The sequence below is a fragment of the Stegostoma tigrinum genome, chromosome 10, assembly GCF_030684315.1.
Source record: "Stegostoma tigrinum isolate sSteTig4 chromosome 10, sSteTig4.hap1, whole genome shotgun sequence".
NCBI lineage: Eukaryota > Metazoa > Chordata > Chondrichthyes > Orectolobiformes > Stegostomatidae > Stegostoma > Stegostoma tigrinum.
The window spans coordinates 29,360,016-29,378,183 of record NC_081363.1 but is presented as its reverse complement, the minus strand read 5'-3'; the positions used below and the strand labels follow the sequence as shown (position 1 = coordinate 29,378,183).

The 18,168-nt window shown below is 38.3% G+C and overlaps 1 protein-coding gene across 6 annotated transcripts in view; it reads left to right on the top strand.

The window, feature by feature from the left end:
• The window catches only part of hif1aa (hypoxia inducible factor 1 subunit alpha a), a 55,618-nt gene extending 38,065 nt beyond the window's left edge, over nucleotides 1-17,553 (top strand). For all 6 annotated transcript variants that reach the window (XM_048538284.2, XM_048538283.2, XM_048538287.2 and 3 more), the window contains 6 exons: nucleotides 1,839-2,110; nucleotides 2,990-3,112; nucleotides 4,047-4,483; nucleotides 8,175-8,292; nucleotides 13,918-14,035; nucleotides 16,105-17,553. In XM_048538284.2, coding sequence (XP_048394241.1) covers nucleotides 1,839-2,110; nucleotides 2,990-3,112; nucleotides 4,047-4,483; nucleotides 8,175-8,292; nucleotides 13,918-14,035; nucleotides 16,105-16,256 — 1,220 coding nt within the window. In that variant the 3' untranslated portion in view covers nucleotides 16,257-17,553. The remainder of the gene's footprint in view (nucleotides 1-1,838; nucleotides 2,111-2,989; nucleotides 3,113-4,046; nucleotides 4,484-8,174; nucleotides 8,293-13,917; nucleotides 14,036-16,104) is intronic.
• Nucleotides 17,554-18,168: the final 615 nt, after the last annotated feature.

Here is an 18,168-nt window from a genome sequence, read left to right as displayed (position 1 = left end):
AAATTGCACTTGGATAGCAACTTTGGATAGAGTGAAATTCCCAACATTATGTTGTGAGAAGGATTAGAAATGAACCAGTAATGATTATCAACCTCAAGAAGGATCATTTGAAGAAGTAGGTTTTGCATAGGCCTCAGAAGGTGGAAAAAGATGCATTGTAGGAGTTCTGAAATAATATTCCAGAGTGCTGGATTGTAATGGCTGAAATGCTTTGATAGATTAATGAATTAACTAGCAGATTAGAGTTGAATACCCCTTTGGAAGGATGAAGCAGGTTCCTGGGATGTCATTTGAAAGAGACCTTCAAAAGGAAATTTCAGGTTTAGTTGTGTTAAGAAAGATGACGATGAGTAGGGATAGAGTATTAAGGCAAATCACATACAGGCAACATCATGGTGGGTGAATTGGACTAAAGGTTTGTTTAAGTAGATCTTGACACTTGTGACAGAATTGGAGATGTTCAGCCTTAAATGATCAGTACATTGAGGATCTGAGCAGCATTAAAAGTGCCATGATGGGAATCAACAATTCTGCTCACTGTTGAATTTGACTTGCAAGAACAGTTAGAAAAATGGTGACATTTAGCTAAGGCATGAAATTTGAGTAAAACTGGGTCAAGATTAGCATTATTAAACCAAGGGCTATTCATCTTGTTCACAGCTGATGTCTGGGAGGTCGGCCTGAACAGTTAAGTTGTTATCTTCAGCACATGGGGAAGAGTAGGACATCTTTAGCATCTGTAGGCAACTTTCCCTGAGATTGATTCATTATGGTTCAGAGAGCAGGATGGAACATTTTGAGCATTCAGCTATTGAGGGATAAACTTTACTGACAAATTTTTAAAAATGGGGTTGCTGGTAGCAAATAAATAATCGGGCCCTTGACTTTCTTTTGAAAGGGTGAATATCGAGTTTTTGCTGCATTAGCTGGCATCAATAGATTTTCACGGCGTGAAGAAGAAAAACTTCAATCTTATTGATTTCTAGCAAGGCCTACTAAATAGTAATGTTCATTTTTAAATTTTGAGAATGAGATTCGGCTTGATTACCATAGAAAAATACCCAATTAATAATTGCTCTCCAAGCCTATATGCTGAATTGAGAGGGGTTGAAGGAGAAGATTTTCTTCAGTGCTTTTTAATATTTTCAAATTTGCAGTTTTTTTCTTACATGTTCAGTTATATTTATTTCATCCAACAAACGTCCTACTTGCCTTTGCATTCACACCCTTTTGTAAATGTGCTTCACTGTCCACAGAGGTGCTCCTGTCTTCTGTGCAATTCTGTATAGGTTGCAGACTTTCATGGTTGATGTGTGTATTTGAACTTCCCCAAGGCTCCATTTGTAGAAATTAAATGGGTTCCCAAAGTATTTCTACAGGTTTAAACTTGATGAATAATGTACATAAGCAATGTAAATGGAGATTAATGAAAATATTATTCAAACTGGAAAACAAGTTAATGCCCTTCAACTATGTTGTAAAGATCTTGAATGAAAGATTTACACTTATTGCATGACCTCCAGAGACGTAAAGGCACTAGTCATTTGCACTACTTCGTAAAGTTAAACTGCACTTTTAAATTATTTTGGTTGAGGGATCAATATTTAATGAAGGAATTGTCAAAGGTTTACATTCAGATTTTTGGTATTCAACTTCAAGGACTGTGTGTTCTAAATTACTTTTTCAATTGTGTATAATTTTAATTAGCTTTAAATAAATTTTACCAGACTGCAGTCTGGATTTGGTTTGGTCAGATTTGAGAGCTTAATTGTTGAGAGGATGCATAAGAGTTTACAAACTCAAGTTTGTTAAACTTAACCCTTTTATTTTGAATTCAGAAATGCAGCAGTTTAACGAGGTCCCACTCTACAATGATGTCATGTTACCCTCCTCCACAAACCAGAAAACTGTAGACATGGCACTGTCACCCCTGCCTCCCTCTGACGCAAAAAAGCCACTATGCAACAGCACAGACCCAGCCTTGAATTTAGAATCTGTCATCAAACTTGAAACAAATCAAGAGTCAATGGAATTTTCATTTACCATTCCACAAATGAATGAGCAGTCAAGCAACTCTTCTTGTCCTTGCACCAGTCAGAATTCACCGCAAGTAAGTCTCTTATCAAATATTTGTAAACAAGCTATTAAACAGTGATGTTATTATTTTACTGAATTTTTTAAATCAAATTTTAAAACTTGTGGTGGGATGTATATGTCACTCTAAAGACCAACATTTGTTTCCCACCCCTAATTGCCTTTGAATTGAGAGGTTTGCTATTTCTGTGGATCAGGAATCGCATTGACCAGACCAGATAACGATGGTAGCTCTTCTTCTCTTCCCCTCCGTCTCTTTTCCACCCCCCTCCAAAAAAAAGGACATTAGTGAACCAGATTTTATGATAATGACAGTTTCCTGGTCTCCGTTATTGTGACTGTTTTTCAATGCTTTTAAATTGCATCAGCTGTCATGGGATTTGAACCTATGTCACCAGAACATTAGTCGAGGCCTCGACTAATGACATTAATAATGACATTACCACCATGCAGTTGTCTATCCTTTAAACTGTAAAAGTTTGTAGTCTTCAGTGTGCTATACCTTCATATTTGCAATGAAATGCATGTATGGGGGCATGGTTGATTGCGTCCTCTCAAGCCTATTTCATTGCTGGTTTTGTCTTGGCAATTACAAAGAGCCTGATGTCAGCGTTGAGAAGGCAGAACAAAGCCCACCAGTTTGTTGCCCTCCCTGCAACAGAAGATGTCCATATTTGAATGTTAAAGTTAAGGTTCTAGATATTTTCCAGTCAACCTGTTCAGATATGGTGTTACACACACCTGGAACAGATGGGACTTGAACCCAGGGTTCATGGCTCAGAGGTAAAGAAACTATCACTTCACGACTCGAGCCTTAAAATTAAGGTACCACGCTGTATAACTCCTGATCTGGTTTATGAACGAACAACTAAAATGCATTTTGCTATTTTCACAGCCAAGCAGTCCTTCAGATTACTGTTTTAATGTGGACACAGACATTTCCAATGAATTCAAACTGGATATAGTGGAAAAGCTTTTTGCAATTGACCCAGAGGCTAAACACCCATTTTCTGTACAGGTATGATATGATGGCTGTTCCGAAGAGATTTGTGTATTAAATGTAAAGGACAGTTTTTGATTTGAGCTGCACTGTAGCATGATGCATTAATAAACACACACACTGGGATACAGATAGGGAACCTAATACTAGGTGTTTCCCTAACAGTCAACTTGTTCCAGCAAGAAGTTTGAATTTTGATCTGCAGATTTTGCTATGTGAAAAGTAGATAGGGAGACACCAAGGTTATGGTATTTGTTTGGTAAAGGAGTGCAGGGATTGACATTGTGGTATAGGGTAAGGATATAACTTTGAAGAGCTTGTTGGGCCAGAAGGAAACACTTCGGTTTCTCCTAGTTCACAGGGCTGCTGCATACATGTTTACTTTACGGATCAAGCCTTTTTGTCTCCCTTTATCCATTGTCATACCAAGTTGCCATGGACTAAAAAAGAAGCAAAAAATTAAAATGGTTTTACAAGCTTGTGTTGTTTCACCTGTTCGTTTCTCCAAACTTGATAGATCCAGTTTCAAATTTGATTTGGGCTTTGTTTCAGCTTAAACTGCAAAAATAGATGAGTTTAGTTAAAGGTTATTCTAGTCTGACTTGTGACACAAAATGTAACAGTATTTCAGTTGAAATAAATGTTTCAAAGATGTTGTAAGTAAGAATATCCTTGTTACATTCAATCAATCATTTCATTAGATTTTGGCAATTTATTATACAAAACTGATAATTCAAGTGTTTGTTACATAAACTTGTACTGTAAATAAACAGCCATTGTGAAAATAACTGAATTTGGTTTGCTCGTGTAGTTCATTTGATTAAAACGTTCCATTTACTTTTTTTAAATTACATCCAAAATTGAAAAGAATACCTATTTTTAAGCTGAGGAAATTTTTTGCAGTGTTTAATTATGTCTGGCTACTTGTTAACATAATGATTCTTTTAACTAGGACATTGATAACTTGGATCTGGAGATGTTGGCTCCTTACATCCCGATGGATGATGACTTTCAGCTTCGATCACTGGACCAACTTTCACCACTTTCTGATACTCAAACCACTCCTGCTGATACATCGAGCATGAAACCAATGGTTGACGTCTTCTCAGAGGCTAGAACATCTGTTAATGACACTCCAGACAAATACATGTCAGCTTTAAAAACCACAGGGAATAATATCAAGTCTTCAGCTGGAACAAAATCTTCGTCTTCCCTGCACACGAATGAAATGGATGATGCCCCAGCTTTATCACAAAAGAAGAAAAGCAGCAGAACAACTTCGCCTACCCGAACTGGAATCCAAAAAGGACTGCTCACTCAGCAAACTGATATTTCACGTCCACAGAGTTCCTTTTCTCCAGTGAAGGCGCTGCTTGCTTACAGTAAAAGGTAATGTGCTACAAATTTTGATTATCTGTAGATATTTCTTTGGTTACAATGGTGCTGGTCATTCTTGCAAGCATCTTCCATTTGGGGATTGCCCACACCACAATAGTGTAACCAGACATTATTGTAATGACTGATCTTGTTATGATCTTTCCTGCTATCTTTCCAAAGCCAGGATGTGAAACTTTGAGGTGAGAGGAAGTGTGAATATTATAGCTTTAGACTGCATGTAAACTTAAATTACTTGTCCAAGTAAATTGCACATCATTCAATCTCTTGTCTTTTGTAAGGGAGCTTGGTGTGGCTGGGGGAGAACTTAATAAACTACAGTCTGTCCCTTTTTGCGTTTTGAGTTATTTGGACATCCAACTATAAATAATTGCTCTCCTGTGTTTTGGTTCCTGTTCTAGACTGAGCATTCTCCATAACTGTCTTGTTCAAAATGTGACAGCCACCAAACTCCTATCCTTCCTTTCTCTAATTGATTTTGTGTGCAATTTTGTGCAAACTTATTGCATTTTTCCCTTTCGCCATGTTTTGTCATTAACTTTTTATTTACTTCTAACTTGCCCTATTCTCCATTCTTCAGTTTAAATAGTTTCCTCTGCCTCAATTTTTTTTTCTGCCTTTTGTTGCACAGACTACAAAATTTAATTTGACCTGACCTACTTTTATTGTGATTGTTGCTCATGAATGAGTGTAGAAATACTATCTTGCCTGTGACATTACAAATATGCAAAATAAGAACAGTGGTAGACCATTTAGCCACTTGTGCCTGCTCCATCATTCACAATGATTGTGGCTTATCTGTTTGTGCTTCAAATTCCATGTTCTTTCTTCGCTCTCTTGCCTTCCCTCCCCGCCCCCCCCCCCCTCCCAAACCCCCATAATCCTTGACTCCCGTAATTAACAAACTATCCACTTCTGTTTTAAAAATATTTGATGACTTTGCCTCCACCACTTTCTGAGGCACAGAATTCTAAAACCTCTCAATCCTCATGTCTTAGAGTTATAGAGTTGTACAGCACAGAAACAGACCCTTCGGTCCAACTTGTCCATGCCAATCAGATATATCCTAAATTAATCTAGTCCCATTTACCAACTTTTGACCCATAGCTCTCTTAAACCCTTCCTATTCATGTATCTACACCGATACCTTTTCAATGTTTTAATCATGCCAGTCTCCTCTACTTCCTCTCGCAGCTCATTCCACACACACCACCCTCAGCATGAAAAAGGTGTGCCTTCGGTCCCTTTTTTTAAAATCTTTTCCCCCTCAACTTTAAACCTATGTCCTCTGGTTTTGGAGTCCCCTATCCTGGGCAAAAGACCTCTCCTTATTTACCCCTATCTATGCACCTCATGATTTTATAAACCTGTAAGAGTACCCTTCTGCCTCAGACGCTCAGGAAAATTAGCCCCAGCCTATTCAGTCTCTCCCTATAGCTTAAACTCTCACAGCAACATCCCTGTAAATCTTTTCTGCACCCTTTCAAGTTTAACAACAGCTCTCCTATAGCAGGGAGACCAGAATTATACACAGTATCCCAAAAGTGGCCTAGCCAATGTCCTGTACAGCTGCAATATGAAATCTCAACTCCTACAGCCAGTGCACTGAACTGTAAAGGCAGTTGTACCAAACACTGCCTTCATTACCCTGTCTACCTGTGCCTGCACCTTCAAGAAACTATGAACCTGCATCTTGAGATCTCTCTGCTTGGAAAAACTCCCCAGGACCTACCATTAAATGTATCAGTCCTGCTTTGATTTGGTCCCTTCCTGAAAAGGTTACCCTAATTTTAAAACAATGCCCTCTAGCTCTGGATTGACCCACAGTAGGAAAGATATTTTCCACATCCACCGTACCAAGACTATTCAGGATCTTACACACTTTGCTCAGGTCATCCTTCAGTGGAAACAAGTCCAACAAGTCAACCCTTTCATCCCAACAATCTAGTAAAACTCATATTTCTTTAAACAGGAAGACCAAAAACCGTACACAGTATTTAAGATCCGATCTCATCAATTCTCTGTATGACTGAAGTATAACATCCTTACTTTTAAGTTCTGCTTTTAGTTTCAATTACTGTCCTAAATATTTGATCGCATTAGCCTCTTTGAGCTGTATCAGCATATGAATGTTTAGTGATTCCTGCATCAGAATATCTAAAACCCTCTGTCTTGGAATTCTGCAGTCATCTCTCTTCAAGTAAAACTTTTTTTTCATTCTTCCTGTCAAAGTGAACTACTTCACATTTTTCCCAAATTATACTTCATTGCTGGTTTTTTTTAAAAAATCATTCACCCACTCTATAACAAACTGCAATCTCCTTATATCTTCCTAAGTTAATTTCTATCATGGTGTTATCTACCAATTTGGATAACGTGCCTCCACTCTCCAAGTAATTAATCTAAGATGTTGAGACCCCTGTGGGATTCCACTCATTGCATCCTGCTAGTCATACAAGGAATCGTTTGTCCATACTTTTCTTTCTGCCAGCCAAGCAATCTTCTATCCATTACTAGTTATGCCACACACCATGCACTTTTTTATTTCCCACAACCACCTTGATGTGGCACTTCATGAGATGCCTTCTGGAAATCCTTCAGTACGTCCACATGGTCCCCTTCATCCACACTAAGTTACTCCATCAAAGAACTCCAATACATTTGTTAAACATGAGTTCCCTTTTGAGGAAACCATACTGACATCCTGATTACCTTGAATTTTTCCGATTGGCAAATCTTATAATCTCTTTATTAAAAACCTTTCTAATTTTCCCTCGTGACAGAAGTCAGGCTAACGGATGTGTCATTTCCTGTCTTCTGCTTCCCTCCCTTTTTAATTTAGAAGGGTTGTGTTTGCTTTACAGTGCAATGAAACTTTTCCTGCAGCAAGGGAATTTTGGAAACTTAACATCAATGCACCTACTACCTTTTGTAGTAGCCTCGAGACCCAAGAATAAAATCGATTTGGACCCAGAGACACGTCACTTTGCAGTTTCTTTCAGTTTGCTCAGTACCACTTCCCCTATTATTATAATTGAACTTCTCTCCCTTATATTCCTGATTTATGGCTATTACTGGAATTTTATTTTTTCTATAGTGAAGACAGAACCAAAATATTTGTTAATTTCATCCACCATTGTATCCACTGTTGGCATCTCATTTTCTAGAGGACCAACATTCTAAACTTAATTTTTCCTTTTGAAATATCTGTACAACATCATGCTATCCATTTTTTTTTCCCATTCCTGGGTAACTTCCTCTCGTACTCTTAATTTCTTCCTTTTGACTAATCTTTACAGTTGTCTGTAATTCTTTGCCTCTGACCAAACATCTGACCTGCCATTTACCTTCGTACAGTTATGCTCTTTCATTGCATTTGATGCTTCCCCAACTTTAGTTAACCACAGACGGTGGGTTTTCCTTTTTAGAATTTATTAGGACCAAATAAAATGTTTCCATTTTATTCTGAGGATCAGTCACTCTGGTACTCCACTGTATCTTCACTACTGTGCAATACATTGGTTTTTGTGAGGGTCCTATGAGTAAAATTGGAAAATTTCAATTCAGTTTTTAGTGGGAATGAGGCCTTTAAAATATAACTCTTTCCATGAGGAAAAGTGAATAAAGTATGAAAGAGGAATTTGTATTAATGCAATTACACCACTTGTGTTTTGATTGTTTGAAGATCTGCGATAGGAGAAGCTCCAAATGAAGAGCCAAGCCCGCAATTACTAATTTTACACAACTCACCGAGGAAACGTAAGCTGGAAAATGCAGCCTCCCTTTTCCAAGCAGTCGGAATTGTAAGTGTTAACTTTTTAGATTGCCCAAGATCAAGTTGCTATTTGTCTCACTACAGCATGTTAGTAAGTAGCTTTTGGGATGTAAAACCATTTGAGAAAATGCAGTGTTACTGAATAACCAAACTTTTAATTATGGGTAGGGAAGCTTATTGAAACATCTGAAAGTCCTGAGGGACTTTACAGACTGGATTTTGAGAAAATGTTTGCCTTGTGAAGAAGTCTTGAATGGGAAACAATTTAGAATAAGGGATTTCTCTTTAAAACTGAGGAAAGGTCTTTTCCCCTCATTGTTACTCTAAGATTCTCTAACTAGAGTTGAGTGAAGGCTGGATCATTGAATTGAAGCAAAATTAAGAGATTTTTGATCACTGAAAAAGTCAAGGGTTACTGGGAATACATGCAAGCAACAAAGTGGAGTTCAGGCCACAATCAAACCAGTCACGATCTGAATGGTAGAGCAGTCTCAGAGCTGAATGGCTGGCTTACTTTCAGATATGTTTTTCAGTGACTTTAAAATTGTGCACTCCACCCAATAGTGTAGAAAATTTTGCTGAGGAATTGAATGCAGTAAAGAAGGACCACATTTTTGGCAGATGGGATCAAGAAACACCACAGGGCTGCTTATTATTTTAAGTATATTAAAAATAAGAGGATTACCAGGGAAAAAGTGGGACCTATTATGTCTGAAGAACAGCTTGTTCATGGATCCAGTGGACATGGATGGGATCTTAAATTAATACTTCCTATCTGTATTCAGAGTAGAAAGACTTTTTAGCTGGCCATCTAACTTGGCATGGTGAGGTTGAGATTAATGAGGAGGTATTAGATGTTTTAGTGAGTATACAGGTGTGTAAATCCCCAGGACTTGAGGAAATGTATCCCAGAGTGCTATGGGAGGCATGGGAAGAAATTGCTGCGGCCCTGGCTGGTATTTTCTACTTCATTGGCCACAGGTGAAGAGCCAGATGAATGAAGGATAGCTAATGTGGTTCCTTTATTCAAGAAGTGCAGCAAGGATAGGCCAGTTAGTCTGACATTCATGGTAGGAAAATTATTGAAAAGGACTTACGGACAGGATTAATCAATACTTGAAAATGCAGTGATTGATATGGAAGAGTCAGCACAAGTTTGTTAGTGGGCAATCCTATCTGATTTTTAATTTAATGAATCTTTTGAAAAGGTGTCTAAATATATTGAAAGTAATACAGTTGATGTGGTTTATATGGACTTCAGCAAGACCTCTGAGAAGATCTCTCATGGAAGGGTGGTCCAACTGGTTAAGAGCCCATGGAATCCTATGCAAGTTGGCAAACTGCATCTAAAATTGGCTGACAAATGATGGTGGACTGTTTTGGGAATTGGAGATTTTTTTACCAGCAGCATACCACAGAAATTGTTGCTTAGACTTGGAGGTGAACATAGAAGCTTTAATTAGTAAGTTTGCAGATAAATGAAAATGAGGAGCTGTTAATAGGAAGGATGGTCTTGGACTACTGTCTAATATTGGCCAGCTGGTAAATTGGGTAGAGCAATGGCAGATGGAATTTAATCCTGATACGTCCAAGGTGATGCATTTTGGAAGGTCTGATAAAGGAATGATATACATTATGAATGGTTGGTCCCTAGGGAGAACTGAGAATGAAAGGGGACCTTGGTGTACGTCCATAGTTCTGGGAAGGTGATAGCACAGGAGATCAGGGTGGTAGTGAATGCATCAGAGGATGCTTGCCTTCATTAGGCTGAAGAGTAGAATTTAGGAGCAAGGAAGTCTTGTTACAACATAATTAAAACATTGCTTAGGCCACAGATGGAATACTACGTGCAGTGATTGATATGGAAGAGTCAGCACAAATTTATTAGAGGGCAATCCTGTCTGATTTTTAATTTAATGAATCTTTTGAAAAGGTGTCTAAATATATTGAAAGTAATACAGTTGATGTGGTTTACACGGACTTCAGCAAGACCTCTGACAAGATCTCTCATGGAAGTCTGGTCCAACTGGTTAAGAGCCCATGGAATCCAAGGCAAGTTGGCAAACTGCATCTAAAATTGGCTGACAAATGGTGGTGGACTGTTTTGGGAATTGGATACCACAGTAATCGGAAGGATTTGATTGTACTGGAGAGAGTGCAGAAGAGATTCACCTGAATATTTGCTTGGAATGAAACATCTCCGTTATGAGGAGAGACTGTGGATCAGCTCTCTGGTGAAGGGTCGAGGCCCGAAACGTCAGCTTTTGTGCTCCTGAGATGCTGCTTGGCCTGCTGTGTTCGTCCAGCCTCACATTTTATTATCGTGGATCAGCTGTGTTTGTTTCCCTTTGAGCAGATGAGGCAGTGTGGGGGAATCTGAGGTTTACAAAATAATGAGAGACAGTAGATCATGAGAATGTCTTGATGGCAAACAAATCTAAGGCCAGAAAGTACAAGCTTAAACTGAGGAGTAAATAGAACATATTGCCTAAGAGGGTGGTGAAGATACGTACTCTTGCAACATTTTAAGCGGCCTCTGGATGAGTATTTAAAAGGCCGACATTGTAGGCTATGGGCCAAATGTAGGTCAATAGGATTAGAGATAATAAGGTGTGGAGCTGGATGAACACAGCAGGCCAAGCAGCATCTTAGGAGCAGGAAAGCTGCCATTTCAGGCCTAGACCCTTAATCAGAAATTAATGTAGTTTTTGGTAAGCATAGATATGGTGGACCAAATGGCTTGAAATGCTGTATAACTGTCTTTCCACAATATTACAAGTTATGCCAGCCATATTTAAAAGATATGCTTAATAAAATGACTTAAGACAGGGCAACCTAAAGCACAAACCTTGCTGCATAGTCTTTTGAAATTGTGAATTTGAGCTTAATATGCACACTGATTTGTTTAGGATACAGCTCGAGTAGTGTGTATAGTTCTGAAATCCACATTACAGGAAGGAGACTTACCAGAATGATGCCGGAGCTCGAGAGTTTTGGTTATGAAGGGAGATTAGATAGACTGGGTTGGTTTCCTTGGGGCAGAGAAGACTGAGGTTATGGTATGACTGAGATGTATGAAAGCTCTCTGGCATAGACGGGAAGGAACTTTTCCCCTTTGTGGAGGCATCAGTTACCAGGAGCCGTATATTTAAACCTCCTACCCCATACCTTTTAAATGGATGTGAAGCAAGTTTATGTTTTTTCAACCAGTGTGATGGGAATCTGAAACTCTTCCTGCAAGGGTGGTAAAGACTGAACCCCTCACACATTTTTAAAAAAATGTTACGATGTACATTTGTGATGCCATGGCATGCAAGGATATGGGCCAAGTGCTGGAAATTGGAATTATAATAGATTGTTTTTGGCCAGTGCAGACTCAATGGAAAGCTTGTGCAGTGTTTACAATTCAGATTGTAAGTGTTTTTCCATTCAGGTCTTTGGGGCTGCTCTTCTATCTCAATGCCATATCCCACTTTCTCCCCACACTCTGTAACGCCTTTAAAATAATAGAGAAAAAAAGCGGAGAGAGAAATTATTCTTGGATTCACTCATGGAATGTGGATTTTGCTAATTTAGGCCAGCATTTGTTGTGTAACCCTAATTTAAGGACACTTAAGAGCCAAGCACATTACTCTGGGTGGAGTCACCCCAGGCCTGAACAGGTAAGGATGACCGACTGCTTCCCTCCCCAAAGGACATGAGTGAACTAGATAGGGTTTTTCCAACAATAGACAAAAGTTTCATGGTCATTACTGGACTCTTGATTCCAGATTCTTAAGAAATTCAAATGCTATCATCTGCTGTGGCTAGTTTCACACCTGAGTACTCAGAATATTACCGTGGTCTCTGGTTTAATAGTTTGGCGAGAATACCACGAGACCATTCCCTTCCTAATTGCTTGCTGCACCCACCTGGCTGCTTTGAATGATGTAGAAGTAGATCCAGATCCCACTGTACTTCATGCTTCCCAATATATCACCATTTAAATAAGACTTTTGATCTTCACACTGAAGTGTATAACTGTACCCTTGAAACTTCCTTGCATCTTCCTCAACTCCCAATCTGTTTACTTGTGTATTGTTAGCAAATTCGCAGATGTTACATTTGGTACCCACCAAGTCATTTTATATATGTATACTTGATATATACACTGAGTAGCTAAGGCCCAAGCACCCCACTAATCACCTCTTGTTCCCACCAAAAATACACTCCATCCTGCAAGCTTCCTCATTCTCAACCACTTCTCCCTCTTGAACAATACAGTTCAGTGAATTTTTACTGTTGTGTATTGTGATAATTGGAAAGAAAATATTTTGTCCTTGGCACTAGTGCGTGTGCAACGGCAGATGAGCTATGATTTAACTACCAAGTTCCTGTTGTTTTTGCATTGATCCCAAGGGAAATCATGTTCAGACTTATAATACTTATTTTTGAAAAAAAAGCACTTCCAGTATAGTTCAGGCTTATACATTATATTGTTGATTCTCAGCAGTCAAATAAAATTATTTCCAGTATTTTGCAAGTTAAACTAATCCACAGAAGAATCCGTTGTGATGCTGTGTTCAAGGTTTGTAATTAAATATGCAATGGTGAGGCTTTATTTTCAGAGTTAAAAATTTTCCATAACAAATGTTCTAGATTTAACAATTTGAGTTCACCATTATTTGTATTCAGTAACATTAGATACAGGGAGCTTACATTTCAAAGTATTGTAATAGCCACTTCAAGGTGTCTTAAATGTCTGTGTTAATCGTCATATTTTTGTCAAAGTCCATGTTCTTAAACATGTTTGAATTCTGTAAACATATAGGAATAAAGCTCTAGTCTGATGGTGACCATGCAGTCACTGTTGAATATCATAAAACCTATCTGGTCCACTGATTTCCTTTTTAGGGAAGCAAATCTGCCCTTCTTTCTTGGTCTGATGAACATGTCTCCAGAGCCACAGCAATGCGGTTGACACTAAACTGCTCCCTAGGCAATTGTGAAACATTATAAATGGTGGCCTAGCCAGCAATACCCACATCCTTTGAACAGATTTTTTTCAAAAACTGAATTTATTATCTGCATGACGACACGATTGCAATTGCCAAGCATTTCTGCCGGAGCCGTAACTAGGGAACAAAATAACTAATTTGTTTTTTAATACTTGCTATTAATTGAAGTCAGGCTGCCTCTAGGATACAAATGAAGTTGCACTGCATTTTTGCATCTAGTTTTGCATGTACGTCAAATCATTAGCCCTATAAGAAAAGCCAATGAATTGTAATGATTGACCGTGTCTCAATTTTCATTATATATAACCTGAAACTTTCGGTTTTTCTGGGATTATTTTCCAAGATGGTGTCTATTTTTCTAAAAATTCCAAATTGGTCTTGTAGTAAATTGCAAATGGTGAATTTAATGCGCAAATTGGAAAATAACCTCCGCAAATGCAACAAATGTTATTGTAGAATTTTATCTCAGTGAAGAATTATTAAGGATCATAACCGTTTTTCCCCTCAAATAAAATGACAAATACAATCGTCAAGGTTTTTTAGTATTTGAAAGGTTTGAGCTACGTAATAATCTTCAACTATACCAAAAAATTTTATTTTGCTGATTACTGGATTCCAATTGAAGTGCAGTACATTTTAATTTTTCTTTTGAACAGGGATTATTGTTCCAAAATGACACTGACCCTCCAGTAAGTACGTCACAAACATGGAAACGTGCAAAGGGGTTTGAAGCCAATAGTAGTGAACGCAAGACACTCGTGTTGGTACCTACTGGCAAGTTTGATTTTTTTTAAATTATATCTCTCGTTCCCCATTATCTTTTTTCACTCTCTACAGTATTGCTGAACAAAATACTAAGGGCTTCCAACTGTCTTGTTCAGCCATACAGCATGAAACAGACCCTTCAGTTCAACTAGTCCACACTGACCATGTTCCCAAACTAAACTACTCCCAGCTGTCTGCATTCGAACCGTTTCCTTCCAAACTTTTCCTTTTCATGCACTTATCCAAATGTCTTTTAAATGGTGTAATTCAAACTGCATCCACTTCTGGTAGTTCATCCCACACACTAACCACTGTGTAAAAGATCCCGCTCATGTCCTTTTTTAAAATCTTTCTCTCCTTGCACCTCAAAAGCATGTCCCATAGTTTTGAACCCCCTCCTCTGTCTTAGGGAAGAAACTTTTGCCATTCACATTGTCTATGTCCTTCATGATTTCATAAGCCTCTTTAAAGGTCACCCTTTGACCTCCTACACTCCTTCAGTGAAAAGATTCCCAGCAACATCGTGGTAAGTCTTTCTCAACCCTCTCCAGTTTAATAATAATAACCTTCCTATAACAGAACTGCATACAGTACTCCAGAAGATACCCGTACGACCTCCAACACGATGATGTCCAAACTACTATGCTCAAAAGGTCTAAATAATGATGGCAATAACGCCTTTTTAAACCACCCTGTCTACTGCGACACAAATTTCGATGAAATAGATTACCTGAACCCTTAGGTCCCTTTATACATCACTACCCAAGGCCCTCCCATCAATTGTATAAGCCTTGCCCTTGTTTGTTTTACCAAAATGCAATCCCTCGCATTTATCCAAATTAAATTCCATCTGCCGTTTCTCAGTCCGTTGAACAACTGATCAAGATCTCTGTGTGATCTTGGATAACCTTCTTAACTGTCCAATATACTAACAATTTTGTCATCTACAAACTTACGAACAGTGCTTCCTATATTCTCGTTCAAATCATTTATATAAAAATGACAAAAGTGGATCCAATACTGAACCCTGTGTCTCCAAACGTCAAGCCAATTTTGTATCCACTTGGCAAGCTCACCCTGAATCCCATGTGAGCTAACTTTACAAGTTAGTCTACCATGCAGAGCCTTGTCAAAGATGTTACTGAAGTCCAAGTAAACAATGCCTACCATTCTGCCCTCAAATTTTCTTTTGGTTACTCGCTCAACTCAATCAGTTTGAGACACAGTTTCTCTTGCACAAAACCATGCTGACTATCTCCAATCATTCCTTGCCTCTCCAAATGCATTTCAATCCTATCTTTTCAGAATCACATCCAATGATTTACCCAGCACCAAGTCCTTTTTCCATGCCGTTGTGTGTCTTTCCCCATGGCTACGTCAGCAGTTTGATGTTGCTGCTCTTTGAAGCTCATATTGTTGCATTTTAAAATGATGATTTGTAACTCAGTTGTCCCTCCTAAATATAACATAAAATTAAACTTCTGATGCCAGTTTTGTACTCGAGAATAATTTAGAGGACATTTAAAAGGGGTTTAGAGCAAGTGTTGGCATGTGGAACTAATTTAGGGTATCTGGTCAGCGCAAATGAGTTGGACTGAAGGGTCTGATTCAATGCTGTATAACACTAATCTTTGTTAATCTAATCAACCTTTAGAACAAATATCCAGTCATCTGTTGATCGTTGCAATTTGAAAAAAGTTGCACACCCACCTTTAATGTAGAAACTGACCTACAAGTAACATTTAAGAAATTACTTAAATATTGTGACAGAAATAGCCTCAAATCCAAGTGCTAGTTGTAGGAATTGAGAAATCTTGGTTAAGATAAGAAGTTGCTGAATCCAATCAATGCATTCTGTCTAGGCAGTGTGATTTTCAACATTCAATATGCATTTTAAATGGTGGTTAAGAAAAGTTTAAGTGTTCTGCTGTTAAATTGAATAAAGTAAATAACAGGAGATAGCTAAGAAGAATATTTGTTTTTCACTTTTCAGTTAGTAGCTGTACGTAGCTAATGTCAAGTGCCTTTTAAAAGTATTTTTGATTCAGTATTTATTTCTGGTCTTCTTTTACTTTTAGATATAGTGTCGAGGCTTCTCACTCACTCAGCAGAAAGCAGTAGCTTGCCAACACTCACCAATTACGACTGTGAAGTGAATGCACCTATCCAAGACAACAGAACCTTGCTTCAGGGTGAAGAAGTTCTCAGAGCATTGGATCAAATCAACTAAGTTCACAGGGCTGAACAAAATTATGGACAATAGTGAAGCCCCCATCACCCAAAGCAGTCTATTTATATTTTCTAAATCTGATTTATAGAAGCCTGGCTACAGTACAGAAGTTTTTCCTGTTAGCAGAACTCCACCACTGACCCCATCCATGACCTGCTCTTTATTTGCAGTATTGGTCTAGGTCTGTAATTCACAACTTAAAATATCTTCTTGATACTTGATGCTTTTAGGCACATGGACAAGCCTAGGATGGCATTTGGAAGATCGATTATGAGTGACACATCGTATGTAAATGAGTTTTAGTGGTCTATTTTAAAGAGCATTGATAACATTTTACATTAGTGTCTAATTTATTATGGTTTTCAATCAAAGATGTTGAGCAAATCTTAAAGGGAATGTAGCACCTTCTAGTCAGAATTATGGCCATTCTTTAAAGTTTTTAATGGGTAAGATTGTCTATGATGCCTAGATAATTCACTTACTTTAGGATACTTGCCTGACAAGCATTGTTGCTTTGACAGCTGTTAATAGTAGCCACAATTGCACAAAATATATTTTCTTAAGAAGTACCAGCAGTCCTTTATGCAGTATGTTTTGCAGTTATAAATCTAGTTTTTAAGAGGATAAAAGCTAAATGATTTTTTTTTAGTTATTTAGTAAAAATAATGTTAAGCATGGAATGCATACACAAATAATCACTTTAACTTTCATCTTTTAAATGTAGAACAGCTTGTGTTCCTCAGATATTTGGAACTGACTTCCAGTCATGTAGTTGATGGTTGGAAACATCAAATATTGGCAGCTTGAATATGGACAATATCTTTATTGTGCAGTAACATTTTATTGATAATTAGTCACTTGCCAATGCAGGTAAATCTGACTGTAGTTGTACAAGTTCATACTATAATATCATAGCAATACATTAAGTATAAATATTGCTGCATATTCTGCAATTTGTAGGTAGTAATATCCAGTGTAAGTGTAACTGAAATAGCATTGTATTAGAAAGACTCCTAGTTTGGTTACCCAGTCTGTCTTGAATCTGAAGCTCCCTGTCACTTACAAATCCCAACTAAATTATCATGTAGATTATACTGTTTGTTATTTTCCTTTCTTGCCCTCCTCCAACTTGTCATGCCCAGCCCCAAATCAGTTCTTGAATGAAATGGTCTAATGGTCTCACTTTTTTTTGTGCAATTGTACCGTATGCTCAGTCATCTTTTACTGTTTGTGGTTGGATCTAACACTAACTGTATTGTTTTATTACATCAATAAACATTATATATGTGGACCAGGATCACTCATTAGATTGTGTAATCTTTCATATGTGTTGAGGTTGGTTGGCTCGCCGAGCTGGTTTGTTGTTCCGCAGACATTTCGTTACCGTGCTCGGTAACATCTTCAGTGCAGCCTCTGAAGCGTCGGTGTGTTTTCCTGCCTGGTTTTTAAAGTCTGGGGTCCGTCGCAATGGATTGCCTCACTTCCGGGATTCCTCCGTAGTGGAATATATATGGGGTCGAGTTCAATGTGTTTATTAATAGCCTGCTTTGTGGAGTGCCAAGATCCTGGGACAGGCTAGGCAGAGACAAGCACGAGAATTCCTGGAAGCATGGCACTCCACAAAGCAGGCTATTAATAAACACGTTGAACTCGACCCCATATACATTCCACTACGGAGGAAACCCGGAAGTGAGGCAATCCATAGCGACGGACCACAGAGTTTAAAACCAGGCAGGAAAGCACACCGAAGCTTCACAGAGGCTGCATTGAAGATGTTACCAAGCACGTAATGAAAGGCCTGCGGAACAACAAACCAGCTCGGCGAGCCAACCAACCTCAACACCCACAACCCGAGCTCCAGATCTATTCCAAAACCTTAATGTGTTTTATAGCCAAATTTAGAGTACCTGTT